The sequence below is a fragment of the Euphorbia lathyris genome, chromosome 2 (genome assembly GCF_963576675.1).
Source record: "Euphorbia lathyris chromosome 2, ddEupLath1.1, whole genome shotgun sequence".
NCBI classification, from domain to species: Eukaryota; Viridiplantae; Streptophyta; class Magnoliopsida; order Malpighiales; family Euphorbiaceae; genus Euphorbia; species Euphorbia lathyris.
The window spans coordinates 44900989-44925349 of NC_088911.1; the positions used below are offsets into that span (position 1 = coordinate 44900989).

Consider the following 24361-nt stretch of genomic DNA (forward strand, 5'->3'; position numbering starts at 1 on the left):
AATTTGCGCGCCAAAACTTGAAATCTAAACGAGGCGACTGACGAGGGACGCAATGATTGAAAAAGTCTCTATTGGGTCTCTCGCGCCGTTATAGAAACTTTGCGAGATAAATTATTTTTATTTAAGCTGATATGGATAAATTAAAGACGGAAAAATAAAGGAAATTAAAGTGCGAAATTGACACGAGATTTTAGAAAAATTGGTATTTTATTTATATAAATCAAGGTTTGAATACATGTGTTCAAAGTAAGCATAAAAAAATGAAATTAATTACAACTGAAAAATTTCTATATTAAACATATAGCTAATTCAATTGAATTGGAAAAACAAATCAAATACAAAGAATTGAAATGCAAATAATAAAATTGAAATTCAACGACAAACTCGGAGCCACAATAGCTATCTCGGCTGGACGTTGAACTTTGATGTCGGCTTGAAGTTCTCGGAGGGCTGCGGTCGGTTGGGCCCGTATGGTATATGATCTTGGCAATGTCAAAACGTGTGGTAGGCAAATGGGGCAGATTTAACCTTTGACTTCGGTGGACTCGTTTGAGTGCTTAAGAACACGGAATTGGACGAGTAAATAGGCTAAATTTAACTTCAGCAGGTCAGGAACAAATTTCTATAAGGGATCGAAGGCTAAAACGGAATCTAAATAGACGAAATTGAGTTTTGAAAACAAGTGGACGAATCTGGAAAATTCTGGAAACAGACTAGCTAAAAGAATTTGGGGTGTAAAAATTGGCTTATAACTATAGTTTCTGTACACGGAATTGGTAAAATAAATATACTAAATTGAAATTCAAGACGTCAGCAACAACTTTGTTGAAGGAATCGAAAGCAAAAAATGAATTTAAATGGACGAAATCGGGCTTTGAAAATACTTGGACGAATCTGGAAAATTAATTTGAAAACAGAATTCTAGCTATGAATTGAGCAAATTAAAGGCTTGGGAATGCTAAATTGAATTGAAAAACTTGGAAAGAGGCTATTGGAACTTGGATTAAAGCTAAAGGCAAGCTAAAAGAAGGAATTAAAGCTAAAAACTCGAAGAACAAAATGAAGAACTCAAGAACTAAGAACTAAGAATAGAGAGCATTGGAATGGACTTTAGGAAGGGGTTTTTGTTGTGTTGAGTGAGTGATTTTTTATGAGAGTGAGAGGGTCTATTTATAGTTTTTTGGAATGACATTTTGGTAATTAATTATCAACTAACCCTTATTTTTCTCTCTAACCTTGCCCACTAACCTGCCACATCATCAAATTCCTCAACTTCCTCCAACTACCACTAACTTCCATGCCACATCACCCCACTACCTTGTGGTTAGAGAGAATTTTAAGGCTTGGACCTAGATGTGGGGATGGGCTAGGCTTCGTAGGTTAGCTCGTGGTTGTGTTCGGGTGCGTTTGGAGAAGTTGGGTGGACCGAAACGGGCTCCGGGCGAGGACTGATCTCTCGTTTGCCGTGCTGATTTCTAGTTCGCCGAGAGAAAGGGCACGCCCCGCGTAGGTCTGGCTACGCCCCGCGTGGTTCAACTTCTTAACCTGGTGCGTCCTGTTGATGGGGGTTACACGTGGCGTTCCTGGTGTTACGCCCCGCGTGTTCGACCTCCTGAGTAGAACTTGTCCGGATGCCTGATCTAAGCTCCGCGTATGAGAAGGCACGCCCCACGTGGAGCAAGATGCCCTTATCTACTGTCGGTTAGTTTATATATATATATATATATATATATATATATATATATATATAGATATATATATATTCTATTTTCCATTCATCATTGTTAATTTTCTAGAAGCATATAAACTATACCCTAAAATTAAACCCAAACTTTCTATATACATGAAAATAAAATTTATTTATTTTGGACCAACAATAATAAATAGACGAAAATATCATTTATCTCTTTATTAATAGGCATCATTTTTCATAACATTCATTATATTACACCACTCATCGTACCTGGAAAAATTAAAATGACAAAAAGAATAATTATTGCTAAACTCGTTAATAAGGGTAAGATGGAAAAAATTTAAGTGAAAAATTTAAAGTGACAATAAAGATACCCCGAGCCCATGGACAGATCTACCGTTAATCAATCTAACACTGGCTTAATTTTGACTTGTCTTACTTAAAAAAGAGAGAAAAGTTGAGGGAAAGAAATATTATGAGGTCCCTCATTAATTGTTTGTTATTCTTTTTACACATCAAACTTTAGATTTTACAATTTGAAAACATTATAACGCATTTTATTTGCTTTTTATTTTACATTTTTAAAAGATCATACTCCCAATTTAAAATCATGCCATCCTCTTTGTAGACAAAAATCTAATATCAAGTTGCACAAGATACAATGTCAGACACAAATGAGAAACAAATGAAATAAACCATGCATTAGTAATTGATATTTACAACTAATATTATAACTAATTGATATTTACAACTAACTCAGGTTAATTAAAACCTTGATATACACAATTATCAATTTACAACTACCGCATGTTAATTAAAACCTTGATATACACAATTACAATTTATCACAACCTAAATGTGTGAATATTAAAAAATCAACCCATAAAATTTCCGCAAATGGTAAAAGTTTCAGTTTTTGACAGTAACAACATAACAATCTTGCCCTTTAGCTAGCCAACTAATATTTCAGCCAAATGATGAAAACAAAATACTGAATTTGAACTCGAACAGGAACAATGTATGTCTAACCACGTTTTTCCTCTGTATTATAAACTGATTTTACATTCTGTTTTAATCAGTGAAAAACAACAGTTCAAGTTTTCAAAATTTAATACTAATCCAAATGAATGATAGAAATGGTTCAAGTCGCGGCGCCTAACACAGATGACCCAGCTCTTCCAAATCATCTCGTTACTCTATAACCCTGCATATCACAAAACTTCATCAATTTTGGTACGCCTACAAATTTAAATTCGGGAAAATGATCACTTCATATTTTCACTTCGAGATATGATCATTAGCATATTTTTAGACATATGACATGTGCAGCAGATATAACTAGATATAGCTGCAGTAACATGTCTAAAATAGAAGTTCATAAAATAAGCATAAAATGCAATTAAGTTTTGTTAAGTTAAACCAATAAAGGTTAAGAGCTGAGTGCATTATAGCCTGATCTTGCTTAAACCTGTAAGTTGTAACCACACCACTCGTGTCCTTGACCTGACCTATTATTAATCAAGTCTTATCTCCTAACGAGGGCATTACTTCGGTCCAACTTCTCCTTAATTAACCAGATATAATCAAACTAAAAAAACACTGTGTTGCAGTCTCAGCAAGATCGATTCCTAATTGGACAGTAACAAAGCAGAATAAGTACACATACCTTGACCCGTTTTAACAGATCCTTAGCATTAGCATCATTTTTGAAATGATCACGTACAGGCTGCAGAAAATTATCAGGTATTCAATTACAATGCAAGCAACGAGACACATTACACCATAAATAAAAACACTGATAGAATAGACCCACTGATACAATAGTAAAACATATATTCCACTTTTTCCTTTTTAAGAAAGATGGTACCCATAAAATTTTCCATATGGCTGGCTAAAAGTGCTTCGGAGATACAATTTAACTAGCTTTTTCACTGTAGCACGAGAGATAGGAGTTAACCAGTGATGAAATATGCAGCTACGTAGCCGTCAAACAAATGCCTATACAGGCAAAAGAAACCAATGAAATATGCCTTGTACAAACATCAGAATCAGTGTCCAACCAAAATACAAACCCGATTACACGCTGTATCCCCACTAGAGCCAATAGAATAATCCAGAGTCTCTACATTTGTCTCACAGGCCCAATAACTTACAATTAGAAATTATTTTCATCCTCTTCTCTTTCAACGAAGAAATTCTTGGGCCTTAACTAAGCTTAAGCTTTTGGTTCAATTGCTTCCTTGAAAGCCTCTTACACCAAATGGTGGACTGTACGAATTCTAGCAACCCATTTGTTGGTGAAATTTAAACACAAGGCAGGATGAGCCTGTGTTGTATCCGCTTCAAGCCTAAGGGGCATTAGCGTGCAGGGGTATGTCAGAGATTATGTTAAAACCTATTATTGGGCCTTAACTATCAGCTTAAACCTTTGGTTCAATTAGTTCCTTAACATGATATCAGAGTCCCTTAGGCCACTTGTTCGAATCCTGGCAACCCATTTATTGATAGAATTTCAACACACAGTAAGATGTGTGTGTTGGACACACTTCAAACCAAGAGGAATTCGCATGTGGGGGTGTGTCAGATAATCAAAACTCTTCTTGGACCTTAACTATCAGCTTAAACTTGGGTCATTTGCATGCGGGGGTGTGTCAGAGATAATAATAAAAGCTATTCTTAGAGCTTAACTATCAATGTGCAGGGGTATGTCAGAGATTATATTAAAACCCATTATTGGGCCTTAACTCGAATCATTTCGGGACTAAGGCTTTGTTGTTGTTGTTGTATTGGGCCTTAACTATCAGCTTAAACCTTTGGTTCAATTGGTTCCTTAACATGATATCAAAGTCCCTTAGGCCACTTGTTCGAATCCTGGCAACCCCATTTATTGATAGAATTTCAACACATGGTAAGATGGGAAATGTGTGTGTTGTACACACTTCAAACCCAGAGGAATTCGCATGTGGGGTGTATTAGAGAAAATAAAAACTATTCTTGGACCTTAACTATGAGCTTAAACTTGGGTCATTTGCATGCAGGGGTGTGTCAGAGAGAATAATAATAAAAGCTATTCTTAGAGCTTAGCTATTGTTACAGAATAAGTCAGTGTAATAAATTTATAGCATGCTTGTCAACTATAGGTTGCTACAAGACAACTATAGTTGGCTAGTAGGGCTACTATGTTCCCTTAATTTAAGGAGTGATTTTAGGATATATATATATATATATATATGTAGTGCTCTTAAGTAAAATGCATCAATGTAGTCTCTTAATCTACGTGGTATCCCATGTGTTCCTAGCATGGTTTTGAAAACCGGACCGGACCGGCCGGTTGAACCGGAAACCGGTCAGGCTTCCGGTCCGGTTGGGGTGCTTTGGGGTCACTACTAGTGACCCCATATAAACCGGGGAAAACCGGCGAACCGGGATCAACCTGGTGAACCGGTTTCACCCCGGTTTGTATTAAAAAAATAAAATTTTACTAAATTATCTTTCTTTCTCTAAGTGAAACAAAAAAAATTGAAAAAGAAATGCGCAGACAGAAGAAGGTTCCACGTTGATATAAGATCGTTCTTCTCCACATCTAAACAGATGATTATTCATTGAAATTATCAGAGCTCTTCCCAGCAAATTGAGTTCTTCACTTTTAGAGAGGTTGAGGCGGCTGGATGTGTTTGATTAGGGCATTAGTTTCTGAAATGAGAGATTTATATATCAGCCTATCTTTATTTCAATCTCAGCCGCACATCATGATTTTGATGAGGGTCTGAGATTGGTTCTAACTATTTAATTATTAATTACAGCCACACTTACTTTTTCGGTAATAGAACAAATGGGTCAGTTTCTTTTTGTTTTTTGTGGAGATTTTTTTTTCCAAACAGCCGAATGCATTAATAAGAAAAACCCGACAGAGGGAGAGGCCTCTGCTTACAAAAAAACTTTGGCACGAAGCCAATTGGTACAAAGAAAATCATCTAAACAAAATGAATAAAAAACAAGGACTTATTTAGCTACTAAGTGAGCTGTCCAGTTACAATTCCTCCTAACTAGCACAAAGGTACAACTAGGAATAACGGTATATTTTACATTTTTTATTTCAAAAATAAATTATAACTAGTATTTTATAATAGAAAGGATAAATATTTCTAAATATTTTCATTCATATTTTTATAATTAATTTCTTTAAATAACAAAACAAAAGTTTATTTTATTTGTATATATATTTATATTTATGATGTCATCCGGTTCAACCACTTCGAGTTAACCGGTTGAACCCATTGACCCCTGAACCCCTTGTCAGTCCGGTTTGATTCCTGGTCCGGTTTTTAAAACATTGATTCCTAGTGTAATACATGGTATCAGAGCCTTCATTTGGCTTCTGTTTTGATTTTCTGGATTGAGATTACAGAACTGGGTTTGTATTTTTGGGTTGTTTCTTTCAGCATTACTGTCTGCCTTGTGAGCAGACTGTTTGGCCCTAGGTTCCAAGTCTCAGTTTTTCTTCCGATGTCCTCGCCTCTCTGTTTCGACCTGTCTATCCGGTTAGTTTTTCAGTGGATCTCCTTTTGTGCATTGACGTTGCTGGCAGCCTCATGCATATTGCTACAACTGAGTTTTGCTTCTCTTTTTCGACAAAGCTTGATGTTCTGTTGTCGTCTCTCCAGTCTGATTTGTTCTTCTAGGTTGCATGTCCAGGAATATATTTTATACTTTAAAGTATCATGAGTGCATTGCCTTTAAGACTATGTCACATGTATCTGTAGCAAGCTGAAGCATGATTCATGCTTCAGCTTGAGGAGGAGTGTTACAGAAATAAGTCAGTGTAATAAATGTACACCATGCTTGTCGACTATAGGCTGCTAGAAGACAATTATAGGTGGCTAGTAGGGCTACTATGTAATTAAGGAGTGATTTTAGGAATGTCTTGTATAATATATGTAATGCTCTTAAGTAAAATATGTCAATGTAGTCTCTTAATCTACATGGTATCTCATGTATTCCTAGTGTATTACATGGTCTATAACAACTATCACTTAAAGTTTTTGCTTAAAATGGTTCCTCAACACTTCCAAAGCATTTTCCTTGAGAACCTCAATCTTCCTACTAACGACTTCTCCTACTCTTACAGCCATTTCTGGCACAGTGAACAGAAAGGTAAAAGCAATTTACAAACATATATTCCTACCTACTGTCTCTGCTTCAGGAATTCTCTTACGACCATTAAATGGCATAGTGAACAGACAGGCAAAAATGAATTGGAAACCTCTATAAACTTCCTACCAAAAAGTTTTCTTTCCTTCATTATAATATATTAAACCTAAAGTAGTTTGTCAGGAAAACAGAAACCTAGGATTAGGTCCACCACAGTTGAAACCTTAGAAGAAAGTAGGCGTAAAGCCCCTATTCTGTACCTCAAAAATCAACTAAATCCCCATCCTATGCTAAAATGAGCAATTGAACCCTTGTGGCAGACGGTGGAAAGAAGTTAACGTTGTTTTCCACTAACGCCACAACAACCATCTCTTTCAATATGGACTCGAATCAACGCCATACGATAGACGAGAACAAAGCATTATTCCAAAATTTTCTTCTTCCCAAACATCAATGGTGGACCAGCTGGCCACAAGCCGGACGGCGAAACCATTATGGAGCACGCAGAGCCAGCCATTATTAAAGCTACCCATCAGAAGAGGAACGATTGATTTCATCTATCGTAAGATGCTGATTCGGGTCCATATGGAAGATTAGCAAACTACAACAACAACAACAACAACAACAAAACCTTAGTCCCGAAATGATTCGGGGTCGGCTAACATGAACCATCATATAAAACCGTGAAAATCAAGTCGTGTCAGCGACACAGATTCGCTCCCTCCACTCCGTCCTATCCACTACCATATTTTCCTCAATTCCCAATAAACTCATATCACTCTCGATCACCCTCCTCCAAGTTTGCTTAGGTCTTCCCCTACCCCTCACCACTACATCCCTTTGCCACTCTTCGGTTCTCCTAACCGGCGCATCAAGCGCTCTACGTCTCACATGGCCAAACCACCTTAGTCGGTTTTCTCTCATTTTATTCTCAATAGATGTGACCCCTACTTTTGTCCTAATTATTTCATTACGCACCCGGTCCTTTCTCGTGTGACCACACATCCATCTCAACATACGCATCTCCGCCACCGACATCTTATGGATGTGGCAGTGTTTCACTGCCCAACACTCCGTACCATATAACAATGCTGGTCTAATTGCCGTCCGGTAGAATTTTCCCTTCAATCTATTAGGCATGCCGGGATCACAAAGGAAACCCGTAGCACTCTTCCACTTCGACCAACCAGCTTTAATCCTATGAGCAACATCTCCATCTACTTCTCCATCCGTTTGGATAATAGATCCTAAATACCGGGAGCAATCCGAGGCCTGAACAACTCTCCCATCTAGGGTGATTGTCCCTACCTCCCTACTCCTACGGCCGCTAAACTTACACTCCAAATATTCTGTCTTACTTCGACTCAACTTAAAGCCTCTAGATTCTAGAGTTTGCCTCCATAGTTCCAACTTCATCTCCACTCCTTCTTTCGTCTCATCAACCAACACAATATCATCTGCAAACAGCATGCACCATGGTATACCATCTTGAAGTGAACTTGTTAGTTCATCCATAACGATGGCAAAAAGAAATGGGCTTAGTGCGGAACCTTGATGCACTCCAATCGTAATAGGAAACTCTTCAGTCTTCCCAACACTAGTACGTACACTCGTGCATACTCCCTCATACATGTCCTTTATGATGTCAATATATTTCCGCGAAATGCCTTTCCTTGTCAAGGCCCACCAAAGTACTTCCCTTGGTACCTTATCATATGCTTTCTCCAAGTCAATGAAAACCATATGCAAGTCTTTCTTCTTATTTCGATAGTGCTCCATTAATTGTCTCATTAGATGGATGGCTTCCATAGTTGATCTTCCCGGCATAAAGCCAAACTGGTTTTCCGAGATCTTCACCGTCCTCCTTAGCCTTTGTTCAATCACTCGCTCCCAAAGTTTCATAGTGTGACTCATTAATTTGATTCCCCGATAGTTGGCACAATCTTGGACATCGCCTTTGTTCTTATACAAAGGGATTAAGGTACTTTTCCTCCATTCTGATGGCATCTTATTGTTTCTCCAAATTTTGTTGAAGAACGTCGTCAACCATTCGATAAATTGGTATATTAGCGTGAAAGAAAGGAAAGAAAATATTGATAAATTGCAGAAAAAATTAAGTTGGCCATTATTCAAGTCAAGTCCTCATTTAGCTTTCAAGTAGACGTTCCTCCTAGCTGATTACGTACTTGAGGATTGATGAGTGTTTTGGGATTTTATGATGGTGATTGCACATCTCAACATAGAAAGAAGGAGAAGAGAAGCCACTGTGGCAGAGGCATTAAGCCCCAACAATATCTAAACAAAACTTCTCAACTCAAAATATCAGGTACGATACATCTGTATAAATGGCAGAAACATTCATAAAATTTAAAATAATTGCCATTTCCCTAATAACTTCAAAGCATAAAGGCTACGGTCTACCCAAGTTTCTACAATGCAAAAATGATAACAGGAAAGAGATGGTTATGCTTGTTGTGGCATCAGTGGAGAACAACGTTAATTTCTTCAACCGTCTGCTACAAGGGTTCAATTGCTCATTTTAGCATAGGATAGAGACTTATTTGACCAGTTGAAAAGGCTGGGGCTTAATTGATTTTTGAGGTACAGAATAGGGGCTAAATTGGGCTTGATGCCAAGAAAGTATATGGGCTCACCAAGGACACTATGAATAACACAAGGGTAGATCAACCAAAAGGCAGACACGGATGCACCAAATAAGAAGCTAAAGTATTTATACTGAAAGAATACAGATCATTATTAGTAATTTGTCAGATATTAATATGAATTGAACCTTTAACTATCAGCTTAAGCTTTTAGTTCAATTGGTTCCAGGACATGGTATCAGAGCCTCTTTGACCAAATGATCAATGGTTTGATTCCTGGCAACCTCATTTGTTGATTAAATTGCAGGACATGGTAATACGGGCCTGTGTTGCATTCACGTGCGGGGTGTGTCAGAATAATATGAATTAGACTTTTAACTATTAGCTTAAACTTTTAGTTCAATTGGTTCCATGACATTAATAAATGAGAAGAGTCACCTAACAAGATCATATTAACAAGAGCATAATGTTGAAATATTAACCATGCTAAGACGGGAAGGGTTTTCACCTAGATACAAATATCTCCTGAAGGGTTTGTTCAAATAGAAGAACCACAAGCAACAGCACTTCAGAAAAATGAGAAAAAAAATTCCACGAACTGTTCCTAGTCTGCCTATCAGATAATGCATCTTTTCTTCAACTTGACATAAATCTTGGAATCAATTATGTTAAGTTCACGCTACAAACCAAGATAACGTAAGACAGGGATTTTTTATTTCTATTTTTTAGAATAAGACAGAAAAGACTTACCTGCAGTATTTTGTTTAGTGCTTTAGATAAAGCAGGTTTCAGATCAGCAGGATGCAATTGACCACTTCCATACTCGGCAACAAGTTCTTCAAAACTTGTAAAGATCCTATTGAATGCAAAAATGTAAATACATCAAGGTAAAGCTTGTTCAAGTTGAATTGCAGATTATGAATAAATAAGAGAGAAATGACTATGATGAAGTACACATAATGGTTTAAGACTCAGAGAAGGGAGGGGGGAAAGACAAAAAAAAATATGGCGTCCTAAACATGAATGTAACTGTAAATACCTGTCTCCACCATTGCCTTCACTTCGCTCCACTTTGAATTCATTAAACCATGGGAAGACAATGAATTTGAGATAATCTAGACAAGGGTTTCCTTCAACAACATTTGGAGGACAATATGCCTTTTTTATCTTCACGTTTACTTCAGCCTAAAAATATCAATGCATAAAATTACTTGAAAAGAACAATGAAATGCTACCATGCAATAGGCAAGGTTGATATTTTTGGACATTTAACATTTAGATTCCATATTGTGTAAAACCAAATGCACCTCTTCATCCTCCATAAAGATAGAGGAAGATGGATCACTCTTTGACATCTTTTCTTGCCCTTGCTGTAAACCTGGTAGCATGTCTGCATTTGAACAGCTAGAGTCAAAGAGTGGTCTGGGGATAAAAAGGAAAAAAACTAATTAAAAAATAAATAAGCTCTATAACTAAGTTTGAGCCTTGAGATAAGGGAATTATGAAAATACGATGAGATAAAATGATGGGTTTGTTCTTCCTCTTGATGTCATCACAGTATTCCCTTGCAAGTACATTCACTTTCCGTTGATCCATGCCCAACTGACAGATGTCAGCCTATTGAATGGAAACCATCAGGAAAAAAAGAACATACATCAGAAATTCCATACAAATCATAATATGCCATAATATACACAAACATATCCAAAACCAAAGTTCACAAAGTGATTATAAAATATGAATGCATAAACACAATCCATGTGTACTTTCCCAGACAATCTTCACAACACAATCACCATTAATATAATGATAACTGATTTCCAGGTCATAGCAAATGGGTTACAGACTTACAGTATAACAGATTATGCACTAAGAGCATCTCCAATGGTTCATATCCGCAACCACTCAATATAAATTACACGTCATCATTATAAGACTTTTTTAATAAACTTCATTTGAACTATTAACTCCAATGGTTAAACTCTATAATCACTCAATCATAAGGGATCCACAATCACAAGAGATCCACCAATTAATTAAACATCATATTATTTTAAAAATAAGAAATATATTATAAAGATAGTCAAGAGGTTAATAAACTATTCAATATCTATTGAGTGGTTGATAAGTGCTCAATATATTAAACTCACGCCAATGGGAGAGAGTTTAATGAAAGAGTATAATGAGTGGTTCATTATACTCAATTGGAGATGCTCTAATGATAGCACATACTTAATAATCAGCAAAGGAAATAATTATAGTTGAGCTAATTCTGGAAGCCAGCGCATATTATTTGATTATTTTTTCAGCACCTTATCATTCCACTTTAATTCGAGCAGAATTGATATCATTTTCCCAGGAAAAAAGGGGAAACATGAACTTGAAATCCAAAGCAGTGAATTTCTTAACAATCACAGCTCAAAATGCACTCAGAATGAAGCAGACTTGAGCCATATGGAATGGGATAAAATATGGCACCCTCAACTTTGCATGCTAAAATACTAAAACGGCGGCTCGGTGCACAACGCGTCCCCCGCTAAGCGAGGGTCTGGAGAGGGGTCCCGCCACAAGGGTGTATTGGGGGCAAGCCTTCCCTTGCCAAATTTTTTTTGGCAAGAGGCCACTCCTAAACCCATGATGTGACCTAAATGAACAAAACTCAAAACACTAGTACTCGACTCTAATTAACTTGATACAGCTCAATGATTTCTATGCACATCTGTTTTTCATTTGTTCACGGGGAAAGTGTTTTATTAATGGTGGGTTTTGGTACATGTCCTTAACTCACTTCAAATATCACATTCAACATATTGAAACCAAAAGACCAGCTCAAATATGAAAGAGGAAAAGGAAAACTACAAAATTCAACTGACCTGCTACTTTAAAAATAGATAATAACAGAAAAAAAAAAAAAAAAAAACTAGACTAATGGTTCAAGATATCCAAGAAATTCATCACAATAGTAGTAAGATTTTTGAAGTCACAATGACCAGCAAGTACCTTGAGAAAAAATATGTCGGCACACTGCATACAAGGATATAGAATCTGGGCTGCTGTCAACTCGTCTTGCTCATTACGGCCCATTATCTGAACACACCTACAAGTAAGAAAAAGATCCAATATTTTTCTTAGGTCAGATATGATTCTATAGTTTTCAGAAATTGAAAATTTTCAATCTCTCCCCTGGTACCTCATTATCCTAGGAAGCTTGTTCCTCCGAGCTATATCCATAACAAGAGGCCAGTACTCTGATGCCCTAGCATTGATTTCTTCAGAAGACCATAGAAATTCCACTTTATCACCCTCAAGATCCATGCCAACTGCCTTCCATATCTCAATCAAATAACGGCCAACTGTTTGAATCTTCTTCAAATCACCCCCCATTTTGTTGTTTAGCTGGGCAAACCAATCAGCAATCCAAATTTTCACTTTGCAACCACCAGCAGTCAGTTTGTTCACACTTATTGTCTTCATAACTCCCTATGTGCCCGAGAATAACAAATGATAAGACAAAATTGACATTAGCGATAAAAAGCTTTCAATGTTGGCAGCTGAATCAAAATTCCAATCATGCTAAATACAGCAGAGGCTGAAAGTAATAAACTCTTGATCTCAAACAAAGCATATGCCTAAAGGAAACGATTAAGAGTACCTGAGCGATGTGCATTCTCCCAGAAGGCTCGAAGCCATCATAGCAAATAGGTTGAGGCTTCTTAGAAAGAAGATTCAAAAGTTCATCCTCTTGTATGCACTCTTCACCTACGCTCCTCACGATTCGGTACCTCTCCTCTACAGTCATCCTGACTTTGAAGAACCAAGAAGACCGTCACCTAAGATCACAATGACCAATTGAACCGAATTACATAAGAGTTGAGAAAGAAAGAATATCTTACTGTGGCGTTGTAGAGGAAGAGGAAGCAGAAGTGGAATTTGACTCTGAGTTGACTGAGAGGGATTGCATCGCTTCTGATGGCGGCGTTTGCTCCTCCTCCATTGACATACTTGAGATGAGACGAGATGCAATGGTGGCGAGTTAGAATGTAGGAAGAAGAAAGATAGAGAGTAAATATTGATTATTGTGGAAGCCCAGCCCACTTCACAAGAGCCCAACCCAACTGGCTAATACATAAATGCAAAAGCTCAGGTTTTCGAGTTCAGGAATAGGTACAGTAGGTTTCATTTTGTTTTATTAGTTCAATCTGTTTTGTTTCATTCCTTTAACTTACTTCTAACCTATTTATAAAATTCTACTTTATTTTTTAATTTTTATTTGTATCTATATATTTATTTATTTTTATTTTCTTATCTTGAACTAATTTCACTTTTTTTTGATAGAAATTGGGAATTTCACTTTTAATCTTTCTATTTATATATTTTTAACTTTTTTTCTCAATAAATATATTTTAAATTTTATTTTTTATTTTCGGTTTGATCCTCATACTTTTTTATCCATAAACTAATTTTACTTTTTATTCTTATACTTATTTATTTGTACTTTTTATCCTCAAAAATAATTTTGACCAATTTTTCTTTTATCATGTTATTTTCAGTTATAATATTTATTTTTAAATATTTTAAATAGATTATCTTTTTAGCCCATTATTATTTTTTAAAAATAGAATATTTATCCATTTTCTTTCATTAATTTTATTTCAATTTTCTATGTTGCATTGTTTTTTATTTTAATGGTTGAAGTAATTGATTTTTTTCGAGGGAATAGTTGATTAATTGATTTTAATTCTTATATTTACATATGATTAATACAGATACATGTATGTATAAAAATTATTATTAAAAAACCCACAACTCTAATTAATTTTAATTCTTATATTTACATGTAGTTAATTTATTAATACAGACACATGTATGCATAGAAATTATTGTTAAAAAAATTCACAACTCTGGTTTATTACCCCATTTGAACTAAACAATCACAAAGGGAATCAGAGATATATCATTCCATTTCTGGAACTGAAACAAATTGACAATGGAATTCATGGTCATTATGTTCATTTCTCATTGTTTCTCTTTCTCAATTCCATTATGTTACTCCTGCGTGAACCAAACACCCCCTTAATGGCTGAATTAGAACCCCGGATCAGCTGAGATTTTTTTTTTAAAGGAAAGATAACTTATTAAATTTGAGGATTCACATCCTTAAAAATTACAACACTAAGACAATTTGACAACACACTAGAATACATTTTGACAACACATCCTTAAAAATTGGCATCATGCTACAATTTGATACAATTTTGTCTCAGCCACCACATATAGGGATCATGCTACAATTTTCTCGGAAATAGGCATTTAGTAAACAAATTGATGCAGCGGAATAAACAGACTTTCGTTCTAAACGAATGCTCGCGCACGAACAAAGCTTAAAACCGTCAACTATCGTTGAATCGCACACGACTAACGAAAATTGGAAGAAAGAGAATAAACTCTGAAATTTTATTAATCAATAACTGCCTTACATAAGGTGGGGGTCGAGCCTTTATATAGGCTGACAAATAAAAACCTAATCCGAAACCTAAAAGGAAAAGGAAAACAACAAAACAAGGAAAGTGCGATAAAACACAAAAAGGTCGATTTGAGGCCCTAAACGATCTCGGATGGCTAAAAAACACGTCCACCATGGGTCCATACACTATAGACCCATGGGTTTGATTCAGTGGGCCAAATCCAATGAAATTAGGGTCCGAAATCACTAAATTTCAACAACCCCGTTTTAACTTAAAAATCTCAGTTTCGGATCCGCTTTCTCCAAATAGTTCAAGGCCCGCTCTACTTCATCATTCTCCCCTGGGTGAACAGAATTCGTCCTCGAATTGTCATCATCAGAAGAATCGCCAGAAAACGGAATCAGGTGCTTCACATTAAAAACATCTGCAGTGCGAATATGACTAGGCAATTTCAACCGGTAAGCATTTGGGTTGATTTTCTCCACAATCTCCACGGGCCCTATCTTCTTAGCAGACAGCTTGTTATGATCTCCCACAGAGTACCTTTCCTTAGTCAAGACAGCCCAAACAAAATCCCCAACTTCAAATTCTACGTGGCGGCGCTTCGTATCCGCATATTTCTTGCATTTGGGTTGTTCCAGCTGTTGTTGATCCTCTCGCGCGTTAATCTCATCCACTCCTCTTCTTTTGGGCGGCATGACGATAACGGCTTAGGCTCTGATACCAACTGAAGAGGAGTGGATGAGATTAACGCGCGAGAGGATCAACAATAGCTGGAACAAAGGATTGGACAGCGGGTTGAGCAAGCGATAGGGCAACGATTCGAACAACGATTCGATGACATCATGGATCAGCTGACACGGAGGTTGGGTGACATGTTCGCAACTCACGGACAACGAAACCCTAATCCGCAGTATCATCATCAGCAAAGAAATCTGTTCGCTGCTGATTTTGACGAAGAAGGGACTGATGAGGAGTATTATGAAGAAGTCCGGAGGCCTCGTCCACCACGTAATGTGGGAGACGACAGGCGTTGGGAGGCTGGAATGAGGACGGAGATTCCTGAGTTTCGAGGTTCCCTTCAACCTGAAGAGTTCCTTGATTGGTTGACCACTGTGGAAGAGATCCTAGAATTTAAGGGTGTCCCTGAAAACAAAAGGGTGCCTTTAGTCGCTACTCGGCTCAGAGATAGGGCGATGGCGTGGTGGCAGCAGTTGAAGCAAACTAGGGTTCGACTGGGCAAATCGAAAATTACAAGTTGGGAGAAGATGAAGAAAGAGTTGCGGGCGACGTTCCTGCCATACAATTACCAGCGTATTATGTACCAGAGGTTGCAGAATCTGCGGCAAGGGAGTCGTTCAGTTGATGAATATACGACCGACTTTTACCAGCTCATTGCTTGGAACGAGGTACATGAGACAGAAGATCAATTGGTGGCCAGGTATATTGGTGGTTTGTGAGAACAAATAAGGGAAACCGTCAATATGTTTGATTCTATGTCAGTTTCTGCCGCGCACCAAAGGGCAGTCCAACTGGAGAAGAGGCGTGTTAGCGGGTTCGGGCAGTCTGGCGGGTTCGGGCAGTCTGTAAGAGGAACACGGGAATTTGTGAAAACTTCAGCTCCTACAACAGCAGCAGCACCTAGTGCTAACAGAAGAACTGCACCAAGCAGTAGCTCTATGAAGTGTTTCTCATGCGGTGAGGTTGGGCATAGACAGGCTGACTGTCGAAAGGCAGGAAAGAGAGCGATGTTTGCTGATACGGGAGAAGGAGAGGAGACTGTCCATTATCGAGAAATAGATGGAGAACCTGTCTTTGATGATGATGAACCTGTAGATGAAGAGATTGTGATAGGAGATGTTGGGACTTCGCTGGTTGTAAGGCGATCGTGCTTGACGCCCCGAGCTGTGGAGGAACGGTGGCTACGAAATATTATATTTCAGTCCACTTGCACTGTTAAGGGGAAGGTGTGTAAGTTTATTATTGATTCTGGAAGCTGTGAGAATATCATCTCAACAGAGGCAGTGAAGAAGTTGGAACTAGTACCCAAGAAACATCCGGCACCATACAAGTTGGCCTGGTTGAAGCAGGGAGGTGAGTTGACTGTAACCAAACGATTTTTGGTATCTTTTTCTGTGGGAACGAGATATAAAGATGAGGTGTGGTGTGATGTGGTACCCATGGATGCGTGCCATCTCCTATTGGGGAGACCGTGGCAGTTTGACCGGATCGCGTTCCACAATGGTAGGGCCAATACTTACAGTTTTGTTTTCAATGGTGCTAAAATTGTGTTGGTACCTACGAAGGAAGAAATCAGTAAAGCAGCGCCCAACGGAAGCGTCTTATTGGTGAATCGGGTACAACTGGAGGAAGAGCTTCGGGATACTGAGGTGGTGTATTTGTTGATGGGTAAGCGAGCAGATCAAGAAGGGGTGATTCCAGACGAAGTTAAGCCGTTGCTGTCAGAATTTCATGATCTGTTCCCAGAAGAATTGCCCAATGGTTTACCACCCATGCGGGAAATTCAACACCAAATTGATCTTGAGCCAAGGGCCGCATTACCCAACCGTCCACACTACAGGATGAGTCCGGGTGAGCATGAAGAGTTGAGGAGACAGGTAGAGGAGTTGCTAGCAAAGGGGTACATTAGAAAGAGTTTGAGCCCTTGTGCAGTACCGGCCCTATTGATTCCAAAAAAAGATGGCACTTGAAGAATGTGAGTGGATAGTATAGCTATCAATAAAATCACGATCAGGTACCGTTTTCCTATCCCTCGCTTAGATGACCTGTTGGATCAGTTGAGTGGAGCTACTGTGTTTACAAAGCTGGATTTGAAGAGCGGGTACCATCAGATTCGTATTCGGGATGGGGATGAGTGGAAAACAGCTTTCAAAACACGCGAAGGGCTATATGAGTGGATGGTGATGCCATTCGGATTGTTAAATGCTCCTAGCACTTTTATGCGAGTTATGAACCAGGTCTTGAGACCTTTTATTGGTACTAGTGTTGTTGTTTATTTTGATGACATTCTGATTTACAGTAAAAATCCACTTGAACATTTGGCTATCTTGAGGGAGGTTCTCACTGTTTTAAGGAGAGAGCAATTTATTGCTGCTGTCAAAAAGTGTGTTTTCATGTCAACCAGGGTGCTGTTTCTTGGTTATGTTGTTTCAGATGTGGGTTTGCAGGTAGATGAGTCCAAAATTGAAGCTGTCAGACACTGGCCCCGACCTAATACTATTACTAAAGTTCGGAGCTTTCATGGGCTGGCGTCATTTTATCGGCGTTTCATACCTCATTTTAGTAGTATCATGGCTCCTATTACTGATTGTATGAAGCAGAACGGGAAGTTTGTGTGGACCAACGAGGCGGAGTCAGCTTTTGAGCTCATCAAGGATCGCCTTACTTTGGCTCCGATTTTAGTCCTTCCTAATTTTCAGCAGCCATTCGAGCTTCATTCTGATGCTTCTAAGATGGGAATTGGAGCTTTACTCAACCAGAATAATAGGCCAGTGGCGTATTTCAGTGAGAAGCTGTCAGGAGCGAAACTGCGGTACATTACTTATGATGTTGAGTTTTACGCAGTTGTGCAGGCCATTAAGCATTGGAGGCATTACTTGTTCCAGCGGGAGTTTGTATTGTTCACTGACCATGAAGCGTTGAAGCATTTGCAAAGTCAAGACAAAGTTTCAGCCAGATATGCGAGATGGGTTGCGTATCTGCAACAGTTCACCTTTGTTTTAAAACATAAATCTGGGGTTGCCAACAAGGTGGCGGATGCATTGAGTAGGAGAAGAGGGTTGCTCAGCAAATTGTCGGTTGAGGTATTTGGATTCGACTCTTTCGCTGAATTGTATGATACTGACCCATATTTTGCTGGTGTATTGGCAAAAGTACGAGCTGGAGAGCGTACAGGTTACCACCTTCAAGATAGTTTTCTGTTCAAAGGCAACCAGCTGTGTGTCCCTGATTGTAGTTGGCGGTTAAAAATTATTGAAGAGCTGCACGGAGAAGGTCATGTGGGCCGGGATCGTACCTTGCAGTTGGTTCAAGCCAATTACTTCTGGCCTTCTATCAGGAAAGAAGTGGAGAAATTGGTACAGAGGTGTCGCGTGTGTCAAGTTTCGAAGGGAACAGCTACTAATGCAGGGTTGTATCGTCCACTTCCTGTTCCTACACAGCCGTGGGCAGACATCAGTATGGACTTCGTGTTGGGGTTACCGCGTACACAACGGGGTAATGATTCTATTTTTGTTGTGGTGGATCGTTTTTCTAAAATGGTACACTTTATTCCTTGTAAAAAGACAACTGATGCTGTTCAAGTAGCTCAATTGTTCTTCCGAGAGGTTTATAAGCTGCACGGCTTGCCAGCATCCATTGTGTCTGACCAGGACACTCGATTTGTTAGTCACTTTTGGCGGAGTTTGTGGAAAATGGTCAATACGCAATTGAATTTTAGTAGTGCCTACCATCCTCAAACTAATGGGCAGACTGAAGTTGTGAATCGGTCCTTAGGCAACTACTATTTGGAGAAAACGGACCCGAAACTGAGATTTTTAAGTTAAAACGGGATTGTTGAAATTTAGTGATTTCGGACCCTAATTTCATTGGATTCGGCCCACCGAATCAAACACATGGGTCTATAGACCCATGGTGGACATGTTTTTTAGCCATCCGAGGTCGTTTAGGGCCTCAAATCGGCCTTTTTGTGTTTTATCGCACTTTCCTTATTTTGTTGTTTTCCTTTTCCTTTTAGGTTCCGGATTAGGTTTTTATTTGTCAGCCTATATAAAGGCTCGACCCCCACCTTATGTAAGGAGTTATTGATTAATAAAATTTCAGAGTTTATTCTCTTTCTTCCAATTTTCGTTAGTCGTGCGCGATTCAACGATAGTTGACGGTTTTAAGCTTTGTTCGTACGCGAGCATTCGTTTAGAACGAAAGTCTGTTTATTCCGCTGCATCAACTGAAATAATAGTTTTATTTTGTATTCTTCTTTCTTAATCAGTATAAGAACATTGTATTGTATGAACACAATGTTAAGCTTAATGGAGAATATTCCTCATTCATACTTTGTAATAAAACATCATAATTATCATTCCTAATCAAAATATGATGAAAGATTAAGGGAGTATTCATTAGCTACTTTTTATACTATTGTTTGCCTTTTCATTTAAAAAAGAGAGTTTTAGGTGTTTGGTTAGAGACATCTGAAAAGCAGCCTTTAATTATAAAAGTAGAGAATCCTTACTATTTTAAAAATCAATTTTTTCCAACAGAAACAGCAAACAATAATTACAAACTGTAGGTAAAACAAACTGCCTAGTGGTTGATTAATTTAGCAAAATATAACTTGCTACACAATTGAATTATTTTAGCACATGATCTCTTAACTTGATGATCACATTCTCTATATCAATATACATATATACAATATGTACCCCCTGAAATCTCGGGGTGTATTTGACTTTAAAGATTTAAACATCTAATTATATGAGGCACATGCAAATGTGAATACAAGCCTAACTTAACTTATCAGTACTATATGTTATAATTAAGTGCAACTGTCCTAAAATAATTATAATTATAATTATAATTTCATTCAAAATTAATATTTCAATTCAATTATATATTGAATTGATCGAAAAAAAAAACAAAAAAAAAAAAAAAACCCAAGGAAATGATTATTATAATTTAGAAATGATGCCAGGAGTAAAGCCCATAAAAAAGGTGGCAGTTGGAAGGTGTTGAGGAGGAAGCAAAGCGAGGGTAGCAGCAAAAACGGCGGCGTGTTGGGCGGTGTGGGTGCCTTTGCCACCGGTCATGGAGGTCTGAGTGAAGCCAGGGCAGAAGCAATTTACACTTAAACCAGAATCTTTATACCTTTTAGCCAAAACCCTTGAATATGCATTTAGGGCCAATTTCGACACTGAATAGTCGGTCCATATTTCAGGCCATCCTTTGGTTTTCCAAGTCCCATACTTCACGTTTTGAATGAAATCTTTTATCATTCTTTCTATCTCTTCCTCTTTTAAATCTTCACTTACTAGCATCTCTTTTATCTCTAGGTTTTTCAGTTTCTGCAATTCCATCAAATTAATTTTAATATTTAATAATAATTTAAGGACAATAATTAACTAAAATTAATTATGGATGTACTTACATTGATGGAGCCGAGTCTGGAGCTAATGTTAAGGATGCGGCTACGAGAATGAGATCGGCGGTAGAAAGGCAAGAGTGAGTCGATGAGTAATTTGGGTCCGGTGAAATTGGTTTTGATTACAGTTTCTGCATGTTCCACACTGTTTTCATGGATATCGTTGAACGATACAGCTGCATTATTCACCTAATAACCCAAAATGTTTTATATAGATCAATAATTTTCTCTAAAACTCACATAGATGCAATATCCGTCAAACATTAAGATGTATGATTGGACTTTAATTATTAATTCGAGTTTTTTGTTCAAACGATTTATGATATGGTATCAGAGCCTCTTGGACCAAACGGTCGAGGGTCCGAGTATTAAATTTTTTTTACTATATTGTTGTACACGTTGCAAGTCCATAAGACGTGTGGAGGTGTGTCAGAGATTAATATAAAATATATGACTATACCTTGACTATTAGTTTGAGCTTTTAGTTAAAATGGTTCCATGACAATATCTTCCATATTTCGGGGATTGGATGAGTATTACGAGAAATTTTACCATATTTTCGGTGCAATATATATATATTCATCCAATCAAACCAAATTACTTATACATGTTTTATTTCTAATCATCTCTCATGAATTAAATTAAATTAGTATATATACTTACCTTTATTTGACTTGACCAAGTGTTAATGTTCTATTCTATTCTACTTGTGTATGTACAAAATCTTTGAAAATTAAGAGCCAACTAATGATATTTTTTGCTAAAACTATCTTAAATTCGTATTTTGTTAGTTTGGTCAAGGATTTATTAGAAAATGAAAATTAATATTTGATTAATTTTTTTGGTAACAAATATTTTCCAAAATTATATTTAATGTATAGACTTATTATATCCTATTGGTATGTCTTATTGGCTCTCAAACTTATTTAAAATATTTTATTAGCTTCCAAAGTGGATATGGAAAAATAATGAGAGATTTAAATAAATAAAATGCATATTATTTTCAACAAGTTGAGGGTTATAATAAATTATTAAAACAATTTTAAGAAATCAGTGTGTCAAAAAAAAAAGTTAAATAAGTTATTTAAAATAAATTCTAAGATTAATAATAATACATTCTTAAAATTAAAAAGACCTAAAGGTGTGGTGGTGGTGTATCAGCGTTAATGAATATAAAGAAAACTACGCGTGGAACGGATCACCGTCTTCCAGCAGCTACACATGCAAGCCAATGACCAAGCTAAATAGAAAACCAATTGTAATTAGTTTATTAATCTATATAAAAAAAAAGTAAAACTTAAATACTTCTTCAATATTCAAGTAAAAAAAAAAGTATTTTACCATGGTTAAATGTAATAATCATACAAACTATCCGTAAAAACAATTTGTTTAAAAAAATTGTTATATAATACTAATACAACAACAACAAAATCTTAGTCCCAAAATGATTCGGGATCGGCTAGCATGAACCATAATATGAAACCGTGCAATCAAATCGTGTCAGCAACACAAATTCTCTCCCTCCACTTTGTCCTATCCACTACCATATTCTCCTCAATCCCTAATAAACTCATATCATTCTCGACCACCCTCCTCCAAGTTCGCTTAGGTCTACCCCTACCCCTCACCACTACATCCCTTTGCCACTCTTCAGTCATTCTAACCGGCGCATCAAGCGCTCTTCGTCTTACATGGTGTTATATAATACTAATATTATTTAAAAATTACTCAATATTCAAGAAAAAAAACCCGCTTAGACACTTAGACATTCGAAATCAAGAATATATTTCGATTTTTTCTGACTAGTCTTTTTGGATGTTTTTTCTTTGCCCCCTGGGAGCATTTTTGGCCACCTGCCATCGCATTGATTAGAAAATATTTTTTTTTTCTTTATTATAATTCATTTTAAAACTTTGTTGTATAATTGTTGGTGAGTTATGTTTATTATTTTCGGATATTTTTATTTATTATATTCTCTATTTGTTTTCATGATATCATTTAAGATTCTAAGGAAACTGTTTCATAGTTTTTGGTGTATTATATTATTTTTTAAATTATTTTTTTACTTATTTGAATTGTTTCATTAATGATATTATTATTAAAATATTGATATTAGTACATTTTTAAGGATATATATTATAAATAAATATATTTTTCTATGATAAATCATTTTATATTTTTATTATTAGATAGTATATATAATACATATTTTAATTGTATCTATATAACAATTTGTTTTTTAACCATTAAAAAACAAAAATACACATCTGATTAATTCTCGAGAAGATCGTATTCTTCTGACTAGCACTTATTGTTTTTTACAACCTTATTCTCAATGCATTTGAAACTTAATTAATATTAATAAAGTGCTATTAGTATATTTTATTAATTTTGGTTACAGTATATTTTATTACTATAAAATTATTAATTGGTATAATGCATTATATATAGAGTTTTTAAAAATAACAACTTACAAGAATATCGAAAACTCCAAAATCATTGTGAAATTGTTGGACGAAGGTTTGAATGGAGGTAAAATCAGAAACATCAAGACGATAAAAAAGAACATGAAGTCCATAGTTTCGTCTGAGATCTTCAACAGCTTTCAATCCTCTATCAACATCTCTAGCAGTTAGTATTACGGTAAGACCAGCTTCTGCTAGCTCTTTTACTAAAGAAAACCCAATCCCTTTGTTTGCTCCGGTCACAATAGCCACCATCTCTTTCGACCACCACCTGATGGAGGAGGAGGAGGAAGAAGAGGAAGGGAGATGATAATGTTGTAATTTGACTTCCATTAGTATTAATTTTGCTTAAGAAACTAATCAAGGAAGAGGGAAGAATGGGAATATATATTATGTGAAGGAAGGAAGAGGTATATATAAGTAATTTAAAGCCACCAGAGTGGGCTGTGTCACCTTTCTTTCACTTTCAAACAAGGAATCTTCCATCCTATCCTAGTATTTAATTTCTTAGAAATAAAAAATAATTGAAATTTTCTCATGGGAGGTGGATTTTATGAGGATACAAAAATTAAATTAGGAACATAAAGTCCTAATTTCTTCTGTTATTATTTTATTCAACGTGTAATATATATGGTCATAATATAAAACAACAATTAATGCACCTACACTACACACATGTTTAATTATATTTCTTCTAGTATTAATTGCATTTATATGTAGATGATGATATTAATTAATTCGGAACTAGAAACTTGTTCATAATTAGATGGGCATAATATATTTGACTTTCTTTATTTTTGTTTACGAGGCCAAAAGGGGAATAGGTG

General features: G+C 36.6%; 2 protein-coding genes across 2 annotated transcripts; both read right to left on the reverse strand.

Annotated features, from left to right (window-relative positions):
• Positions 1 to 2554: 2554 nt before the first annotated feature.
• LOC136218001 (tyrosine--tRNA ligase 1, cytoplasmic) lies at positions 2555 to 13495 on the reverse strand. The gene is made up of 10 exons (XM_066004720.1): positions 13341 to 13495; positions 13100 to 13247; positions 12638 to 12927; positions 12448 to 12544; positions 10959 to 11064; positions 10755 to 10837; positions 10487 to 10632; positions 10198 to 10303; positions 3360 to 3419; positions 2555 to 2897 (listed from the first exon to the last, which is right to left on the reverse strand). The coding sequence occupies exons 1-10, from the start codon at positions 13445 to 13447 to the stop codon at positions 2877 to 2879; spliced, it is 1164 nt and encodes a 387-aa protein (XP_065860792.1). The 5' UTR covers positions 13448 to 13495; the 3' UTR covers positions 2555 to 2876.
• Positions 13496 to 20379: 6884 nt separating this feature from the next.
• On the reverse strand, positions 20380 to 23898 carry LOC136220432 ((+)-neomenthol dehydrogenase). Its single transcript, XM_066008251.1, has 3 exons — positions 23544 to 23898; positions 21076 to 21258; positions 20380 to 20992 (listed from the first exon to the last, which is right to left on the reverse strand). Exons 1-3 carry the CDS (start codon positions 23865 to 23867, stop codon positions 20600 to 20602), a joined length of 900 nt encoding a protein of 299 aa, XP_065864323.1. The 5' UTR covers positions 23868 to 23898; the 3' UTR covers positions 20380 to 20599.
• Positions 23899 to 24361: the final 463 nt, after the last annotated feature.

Coding starts and splice junctions, on each gene's coding strand:
- LOC136218001 (XM_066004720.1), bottom strand. CDS start 13,447: ATGTCAATGGAGGAGGAGCAAACGCCGCCATCAGAAGCGATGCAATCC. Junction 13,248..13,340: donor TCTTCCTCTACAACGCCACA/GTAAGATATTCT, acceptor CTTCAAAGTCAG/GATGACTGTAGAGGAGAGGT. Junction 3,420..10,197: donor CACTAAACAAAATACTGCAG/GTAAGTCTTTTC, acceptor AATTTTCTGCAG/CCTGTACGTGATCATTTCAA.
- LOC136220432 (XM_066008251.1), bottom strand. CDS start 23,867: ATGGAAGTCAAATTACAACATTATCATCTCCCTTCCTCTTCTTCCTCC. Junction 21,259..23,543: donor TTGGAGTTTTCGATATTCTT/GTAAGTTGTTAT, acceptor TTGGGTTATTAG/GTGAATAATGCAGCTGTATC. Junction 20,993..21,075: donor CCAGACTCGGCTCCATCAAT/GTAAGTACATCC, acceptor ATGGAATTGCAG/AAACTGAAAAACCTAGAGAT.